This window comes from Mercurialis annua, linkage group LG8, assembly GCF_937616625.2.
Source record: "Mercurialis annua linkage group LG8, ddMerAnnu1.2, whole genome shotgun sequence".
Lineage (NCBI taxonomy): Eukaryota > Viridiplantae > Streptophyta > Magnoliopsida > Malpighiales > Euphorbiaceae > Mercurialis > Mercurialis annua.
In genome coordinates, this window is record NC_065577.1 from 1,546,925 (window position 1) to 1,556,621 (window position 9,697).

The 9,697-nt window shown below is 28.1% G+C and overlaps 1 protein-coding gene across 1 annotated transcript; it reads left to right on the plus strand.

Moving 5' to 3' along the window:
• The first annotated feature begins 827 nt into the window (after window positions 1–827).
• LOC126660096 (probable prolyl 4-hydroxylase 9) lies at window positions 828–4,746 on the plus strand. The gene is made up of 8 exons (XM_050353430.2): window positions 828–1,163; window positions 1,267–1,392; window positions 2,045–2,202; window positions 2,311–2,413; window positions 3,301–3,396; window positions 3,741–3,806; window positions 3,897–4,013; window positions 4,414–4,746. The coding sequence occupies exons 1-8, from the start codon at window positions 1,053–1,055 to the stop codon at window positions 4,498–4,500; spliced, it is 864 nt and encodes a 287-aa protein (XP_050209387.1). The 5' UTR covers window positions 828–1,052; the 3' UTR covers window positions 4,501–4,746.
• Window positions 4,747–9,697: the final 4,951 nt, after the last annotated feature.

Here is a 9,697-nt window from a genome sequence, read left to right on the forward strand (position 1 = left end):
ATATTTAATTTAAATACACTATATTAATTCTGATTTAACATAAATATTCATATAATTATATTTATAAAATCAAATAAAATATAATATAATAAAGTAATCATCTTTTTATTTTTATTTTATTTGTAATTTTAAACCAAACATCAATTTAATATTATCATTGGTGAGGTACATGAATAATACTAATCAAAATTAAATAAATATCTTGCATTGACTATCTAATCTATATCTATCTATATCTTCTATATACTATATATAAAAGCACGGATGGGGGGGGGGGACAGGCAAATTTACTGAATAATCCTTTTCAGTTTACTACTAAATAAAGGTTTTATAGTCATTAACTAATTAATTATTTAATTAATCACTATTGTAATTAAAGTCCTAATTAGAATAGGTAGCTAAATTATCTCCAATTTAGTTTTTAATATGTAAAAAGTAGCTAAATTTTCTCCAAATTAGTAGGAATACCTATCTTTTAGTTTGATTGAACTACAAAATTAAAATATTGTATTTAGTCAATATAATATTATTTAAATTTCTATATTATTATTTTTAAGGATATTATTAATAAAATTAAGTTAATTATTTAATTATGGTTATTATAAAACCAAAATAAGAATAAATTCAGTATGAAAAATAAATTAATAACTGAATATATTATATTTATTTTTACAAAAATTCTTAACTAATTTAATATTAATTATAAATAAAAAATTGATATAATTACAATAAATTTATTAATATGTTTATTGAGTAGTTACGTTACGAGCCACGTGCATAGCACGTAATGCGAAACTAGTTTAATGTAAATGGACAGATCATAATATTGACATTAATCAACGTCTTCTAACGTCAAACCAAAGAAAAAACTGTCTCCCGCCATTAACGCACCATTTCATTTCTCTTCTGCACAAACATTGAAAATTAAAGCAATTAATTAACCTCTTCAAACCCTAATTTTCCAAATTCAACTCAATTACTTCTCACAGTTTTCATAATTTTTTCGCAATTTTTAAATTTTAGCAAAACTTAATAGAATCAAAGATTAATAAATGAAAATCAAAACGAAGCGGTCAAAGAAAAAATTAGGGTTACCAGCTGCTTTACTGCTATGCTGTATGTTCTTCCTCGCCGGATTTTACGCTTCTACTTTTCTATCTCAGGTATTGTTACTGTAATTTAATTTAATTTAATTGATTTGCTTGTAAATTTAATTTTTAGGATTAGAAGATCTGAATATTGATTGTGATTGTGGATTTATATTAGGATGTGCCTGTAATTAAACCTAGATTAAGAATGCTTGATGTTGTAAATGAGGAAGATGAGAGCAAGCATCAGGATATGCCGCACGGCGTTACGGGAGAGGCTTATGTCGAATCAATTCCATTTCAGGTGTGTAATTGTTAATATTTGATTTGTTGTTGTGTTTAATTGAACTTAAAATGTTGAGTTGGGTTGATACTAGAGTTGTCAAATTCGTCAAATGCTTACATTTTTTGGTAGTTGAATAGAAAGTTAGGTAGCACGGACACTGGGAAATGAGGCACTTGGATATGGACACGACAAAATGGTGTTATATTTAGGTTTCCTATGTTAAGAATGAAGATTTGTGTCCGAAACGCCAAACTTCTGACACGTTTTCGAAACGGAAAATGTTGATCGATTGAAGTGTCCGTGCTACCTAGATAAGATGATATTTTACTAGTTACTAGACGTAATGCACAATTCTGACAGTTTAATTTTGTTGTTCTTGCTTATTTTAATTATGGAAAATGAAATTTGTGAAGATAATTATTTGAATATAGTGAGATGGAAAGAAAAATAGAAGAGAAAGCAAATTAAAGATGATATTAATTTAAAAATGTAAATAGAAGATGGTCTTGGATCGACAGGAAGATGCTGGAAATAGACATTTTAAACTTAAATATATTTGTTGAAATGCTAATGAGAATGAGTTTTCTCTTTTCAGAGTGTTTTGTTCAAAATTACTATTGTTTTTATGACTTGTTTTAATTTCAACGCCGTTCTTCTATATGGACTGAAGGTTTTAAGCTGGAAACCAAGAGCTGTTTATTTTCCAAACTTTGCAACCCCAGAACAATGTGAAACTATAATTAAAGCGGCAAAAGTGCACCTAAAACCATCTGCCCTGGCTCTGAGAAAAGGAGAAACTGACGAGAACACTAAGGGGACTAGAACGAGGTATTGCTCTATATCTTTTCCCTGATTCTATGGCTGTACACAAGAGCAGGATCTTGCCACATATCAGATTAGAGGTCACTCATTTGTGATTATAATTAATGGAATTAGTTCAGGAACTTTTATTAGTTCATCGGAAGAAGAAACTGGAACCTTGGCCTTTATTGAGCAGAAAATTTCAAGAGCTACAATGATCCCTGCATCCCATGGAGAGGTATCTCTTGCTTTATCATACTATTTTCTTTTATCTTTTGAAGTGGTTTTTTATGAGATATTTCCAACAAGTCGTAGTGCTATTTTAACACGCTGATATATATTTGTGTCTTTTTCTCGATGAACTAAGTAGTGGTTTAAGCTTATCATTTCCTAAGGATTCTTATGATTACTATGACACACTTTGTGCATTTGGGAAAAGTCTCTGATGTCATGTACTACTATGACAGTAATACCTCTTTATGCATTAGAGGGTTGATACTTAGCTTCTGCAATTGCTCTTGCCGTCTCTTTGGACAGCTTTACCTTTTCCTAAAAGTAATCATTAGTGTGGGACATGGGTCAATCAAATGACTAACTACTTAATAACATGCAAAGAGAATAATGAATGTTGGTGAAATTGAAAGTTTGTATTGGAGATAATGGCCTATATTATATTCTGATTTTGTGTCTTTGAGACGGGCTCTTTTTCTTAGTTGGTGCATTTTGTATAGAGGATTCTTTGCTAATAGAGTTACAGATCCTGAGATGAATATCTAAATATCTCCACATAGGCTATTCTCTTGTTCCGGCTTTCTTGTTTTTCTTTAGGGAAGAAACTGGAAAGTTGAATGTTTTCATAATGATTCCAGAATGTTTGAATTTGAACTTGTGTAACTCAATATTCTTTCTGATCTGTCTGAGCCTTGCCTAGTACCTCCAAAGTGTGGAAGGAATATTGTTCAGAAATATTGCTCATCTTCAACAGAGTGATTCCTGTACAATTTTTGCTATTGAAATCTGAAATTCTGCTGCCACGTGCATTTATAAAAAATGAATTAGCTAATCCATTTTTTGCAAGTCATTTTTGCACTTGTCCGAGAATGAATGTGCATTTCTTTATCACAGGCATTCAACATATTGCGCTATGAAATCGGGCAGAAATATGATTCACATTATGATTCATTCAATCCAACAGAATATGGTCCACAGATGAGTCAAAGGGTACGTGAGAAGCATTTTCCTCGTATTTTGAGCTTTTGGTCATGACCTTTACATACATATTTTGATGAGTTTAATCAATGTTGATATACTGAAAATAATTTCTGGCTAGGATAAAGGTTCTAGTTAACTTGTATGAGTACCAAAGCATAATTTGAGTCTGCTTGTTAGTCAGCGGTGTTAGTAGGAGAATGTAAGTGTGTAATCTGTTGTGGGATTTTCATAAAGAGATATACCATTTTTTTGGTCATGTAGGCATAAAGAAATACATTTTTGACAAGGATTAAAGAGTATTTGGTTCGGGGCTCTTTTGGTTAAACATTAAGTTTTGATAATCCACTGTGCAGGTAGCTTCGTTCTTGTTGTATTTGTCGGATGTAGAAAAAGGCGGAGAAACCATGTTTCCTTTTGAGGTATGAGTATCGGTATCTTTTTCTTTTCACTGTTTTATGCTTGGAGTGCTGCAGTTCATCCTACTGATACTTACTCGTTTCTGGTCATAGAATGGCGCGCAAATAAGTTCATTTGATTATAGAAATTGTGTTGGTTTGAAAGTGAAACCTCGGCAAGGTGATGGGATTTTGTTTTACTCGCTGCTTCCTAACGGGACAATCGATCAGGTATTGTCTTTTTTCTCCTCCCTTGACTGCAGGCCGTCAAGAGACCATTGAATCTGATGAACACTTTTGGAGTATAACATCCAATTTATAGAAACATTAATGTTTAATACAAGTGATATTACTTGGATAAAATTGCTTGCAAGTGAATTTTTCTGGTTGCTCGAAAGATTCATCTCATTGTGACGGAATTTCATTAGTTCAAGAATATGTTATACTTGCTTATTCTTATATTGCACGAAAACAAAAACGTTTAACCGGGAAATAACGACATTTAGATTTTAGAGTTTCGAGAGCGTTTACGAAATCAGAAATGAAATGCTGAAACATAGGATTCGATAAATCTTTCGTGCAACATAGGCTAATACTATACCTGGTCGTTGTGTTTAAATTTTTTTTGCAGACATCTCTTCATGGAAGCTGTCCGGTTATCGAAGGCCAAAAATGGGTAGCGACGAAGTGGATTAGAGATCAAGTGCAAATGGATTAAAGGCTGGATTAAATATTTTTCGAAACCGGAATCGAAAAGATTAAATGTTTGTTGTGTATATACTGTACTTGAAGCAAATACTATTGTAAAGAGAGAACCCATTCTTCATTTTTTGTTATAGTAACTCCTATCAATGCCATAAATCACCACGAGAGTTTGACAAGACAGATCAAAATTGTGGCTCTAAACTATGGAACAGCAAAGAGAGCGAATTTTTCATTAATGGTATGCTTGATTCAAAATGAATTTCATTGCAAAATGTATTATTGATTAAATATATTGGATTAGGTTTATTCCAAAATTTATTTAAGTTTTACTTTTAAATTTTTAAAATGCGGCCAATGCTTTGTGATCTAAAACTTAGGTGGCGTTTGATAAAACTGAAAATTAAGTACTGAAAATTAAGTGCTGAATTTTAAGTGCTGAAAATAATAATTGCTGATTTTTTTAAGTGCTAAATTAAATAAGTCTGTTTGATAACTTCAAGTCTGTAACTACTGAATACTATTGAAATTATTATATTTATATATAAATCTTTAAAGATTAACTATTTTAAAAATAAATTACTAAATACAAATAATTTTTAAAATATAAATAAAAAATATTTAAAAAATATTATGAATAATACACATATTACAAATAAAAATCATAAATTTTAGTTGCTTATATTGATAATTAATTTTTAAAGATATAACGATTCTCCCCTTTAACTTGAAAATCGGTCCATAAATAAAATACCTTTTAAAACTCTAAAAAACCGTTTAAATCTGATAATCATTGTTGTGTGTTACAAACGGAAGTCTAAATAAAATTTTAAAAGCGGATATATTAAATAATGACATATAGACTATAAAAACAAAATAAAGATGGAGAATAAAATATTTATGATGAAAAATATAGTAATTTGCAATTTTAAGTGCTAATTTAAGTATAATTAGTGATAATAAAAAAAATGAGATAAAATATTTATTTTCATGACTAATAATTGAAAATAATAAAAATATAAAGTTAATTGAATGATAAAACTTATATTTAATAACTTAATGTTTTCAGTAAAAAAAATAAGTCAAATTTTTTGACTTATTAATTTAAGTGGTTTTTGACTTAATTGAATAAGTTAAGTTGAACTTTTTTGAGTTATCAAACCAACTTAAAACAATTAAGTGTTTAATTATTAATTTAAGTAATAAGTTGGGTTATCAAACACCCCCTTAATATCCCAATATTTTCATCGAAATACTTTTTTTTGTTATTTATCTATTGAAAATGTTTAAATCTAGTTATATAAAGAAATTCATAGGTTACTTTAATTTTGCGATTTTGTTTCCTTTATTAGCACAAAAAAGTACTATTGAGATTGACCATATAAAGCACCGCATTATGCAATTTATAATCTAGGAGTGGATTATTGAGAAAAAATGTTATAAATTTTTTAAAAAGATATAAATTTAATTTGAAGGCTAAACTTGCACGCAGTGAGTAATTAACACTATCAAATTAATATCAATAAAATTTAAAATTAATTAATCATAATTTTGGGTTAGGATATTAATTATTAGTTTGGGCATTAATTGATAAAAAAATAATTGATTTAATTGTTAATTGCTCACTACATACAATCTCAAAGGATTAAATGATATTTAAGCCAATCAAAAACTAATAGATCTGTTAATTTTTACGAATTTAAAAAGAAAAAAAACTAATATGTGTCCACCGTCACCGGTACTCTTGAGCGCAGCAGATAATCACCAAAAAGCCATAAATAGACCGTTAACAGCCAAAAACCCTCTATTCGTAACGGCTACTTTTTCATTTAAAAAAACAAAAACAATTTATAGAAAGGCACCAAGTCCTCCATAATTTTACCCCCACCCCTCAAATCATATAATTTTCACTCTCTAGAATCACTGGAGAAATTCAGGGACTGCAAATTTTTGTTATTTGAATCTTTTCATATATGTTTTCAAAAGCTATGGATCTTGGGTGCTTAGATTTGTGCCCCATTTCTGTTCCAGATAACCAAAAATCTGAGACCAAAGAATTCGATTCAAGTGAAATTCTTACTTCAGCTACTAAATCTGGGAAGGTAATTTTTTTTTTATTTACTTTCTTGAATATTTGTCAAGATTTTGATTGTTGGTACTGAAAATTTGGTTTGATTTTCTTGAAGTTTAGTGATTGTGATTCATGTTGTTGCTGTTATGATTTGATTGTTACTCTTGAAAAAGTTAGAACCCTAATGAATTTTCTTGCAGAAATGTTGTTTCTTGGTTACTCAGTAAATTTGTTTTCGTTTCTTGGATATGATGAAATTGTTAGTGATTTCTGTTATTAAAATTTTGATGTTTTTTTCTGATTTAGTTTGTTTTGGATAAAATTACATTGATCAATTGATATAAGACGAGTAATTGAATAAAGAGATTAGATTTTGACACAAAAAATTGAATAAATTGTGAATTTGTTCATGTTCATTGAAATTTTCATTTACTTGTTTGATGATTATATGTAATTGAATGAAAAGATTAAATTTTGAATGCTAGAGTTTAAAGTTTTAACTAATTGCAATTAACCTCTCCAATTTTTCATTTTTTTGCATCTATAAAAACAGAAGGATTTCATTTTGCATATGTTTTTGTTTTTAGAAATTTTGGTAAATGGGGTAAATTGATTAAAAAATACCAAATCGTCACTAAAGTCTTTTAAAATATACAAAGAACTTTAAATTTGTTATCCGGATCAAATAATTTACTTTCAGTCATTTTGGTCAATTAAAGACAATATTTTTTTTAGAGCAATTGAGAAAAATACTCTTTATTTTTAGTTTAATTAAGAATAAATAGAGTACTCATTCCAGTCTGAGGCTTGTTCATAATGTATAATTATTTGATCTCAAACCAGAAGTTCATAGACCATACGGACCCTTTACTCTATTGTAATTACTAGGAGTGTGTAAGAATGTACTTAAACTGATTTTTAAATCGAACTGAAATAGTAGATGATTTGATTCACTTAAGCTTTAAAGGTTCCTTGATAAGCGATTTCCTGTAGAATATAAAGAGTTGGAAGGATTTAGATATGTGTTATTTAAAATTTAGGTGCTGAATAAAATTAAGTGTTAAATGTCAAAAGTTGAATGTATTAATCACTAAATTTTTTAAGTGTTGAATGCCATAAGCTGTTTGGAAACTGTCATCTCTGAAAATATTCAATTACCATAAAATGCATTTTAGTTGTTTTTTTAATTTTTTTTAATCTATTTATTAAAATAAACATAAAGTATAAAGTATCAATATCATAATATAATATATATATATACAAATGCAAATGCAAGGGTATAACAGTAACTAATACTATTAAAGGATATAAAAATAAAAAAACACAGTTATTAATTACCAAAAATTTTATATATATATAATGCATTTACTTAAAAAAATAACAATAAGTTTTCTTATTTAATTGATTAAGTTAAGTTAAAATAAAATTGTGTTATCAAAGACTATTTAATTTAAGTTGTTAAATTAGTTATCACACACCACCTTAGTAAATAATAATATAAGTTAATATTTAGTATTTGGAGTGCATTATACGCTTTATTTATGTTATTGTCTATATTTATAAGTCACTAATCAGCAGTTTATCAATAGAGATGACCGCGTTTAACATATCGACGTGAGTCGACCCGAACTCACGTCTTGAGAAGTGAAAGGCAGAGATCACAAATTATCATCGTGTTATGTCTATTGAGTTGAACAACAAACTAGATGGTTCGATGTATAAAATCACCTAATTTAATTGGGAGTTTGGTAATAGAATATCCGTAATATTATATTTAGTGTAAAATTAAAAAATATTAAAATAACTGAATATAAAAAAAAATCATTTTCAGTGTTTTTGGATTTTATTATGTCCGAGTGGTAAACATGTAAGACTAGTTATAATTTGGATCTAGTTTGAATCATGACTTTTCATTTGTTCCTTTTTTTTTAACAAAAAAAACAGATTGAAAATATATAGCTGAAGCATGCGTCTTTGTACAATACTGCTATTTGATACCTTTCACATGATACTTAATAGATAATCGACCTAATCAATAAATTATAGTTTAAATAGTGTAAGCGTTAATGAATAGCTATAACTCAAATAGTATAAATACTGAGCGATTTTAAATTAGATCGTGGATTCTATTTCTTCTATAAACACTTCCCCTTCTTCCATTAAAAAAATTGATAGTATAAGTATCGGACGATATTCTGCTAAGACTGCAAGTTATATGTTATACAAACAGTTTATTTCTCTAATAGCAAAAGAAATAGATAATTAACCGAACTGAATTCTTTCTTTAATTTTGGCTTTATGGTTTTTAACACCCATAAAATTGGCCAGTTTCGGTGGATCAGTTTAATAATCAAACCGATTAATGCATACGTGGACGGGACTATCCTTAGTTGGGGTACGCTTCAACCCCGGTTGAGATCGATTTATTAAAAGATAAGGATAATTTTTTAGTGAATTCAAGGGTCAAATAGAGATTAAGCGAACCGGCGGAAAATTAAAGATAAATTAGAAAGTAAATATGTACTGATTTTTATCAATATCTTAAATATGCATATATCTTGGTTCTATTAATAAACTTCTACATTTAAACAAGCATGGTTAGTAGATTCCATACACATAGATGGTTAAAGAAAATTAATGGTTTATAGTTTTGATGCTTTTGTTTTTATAATGAAACATATATTATAATCACATTAGAATATATGAATTTTCTTTGCAAAAAGGAGTGGTGTTTAGTTTGTGATTTGTGACTTGCATGTGTGTGTATTATATTCCTCACCCTGATTAGGAAACTATACTTGTTATTAGATACTTCCAAGCTATGATATGTTCTATAAGAATAAAATATAAAATACAAAGTTTTCGAATTATAAAAGCGTTTTTTAAAATAAAAACGAACTAGAACATTAACTATCATTTGCTTAAGTTAATTTAAAAAGTCTAATGTCTTAATCATATAAAAACTTTCAGAAATATTAAATTTAGCCAATCTCTAACAAGCAAATTTCAATTTTAGCCAATCACTCGTTCTTTTAAAAAAAATACAATTTTTTATAAATCTAACCTTTTTTGATTTGGAAATTACGTATCGAAATTAGAATGTAAATTACAAAATGGTCATAATTAAAACTAATCGAAAAAA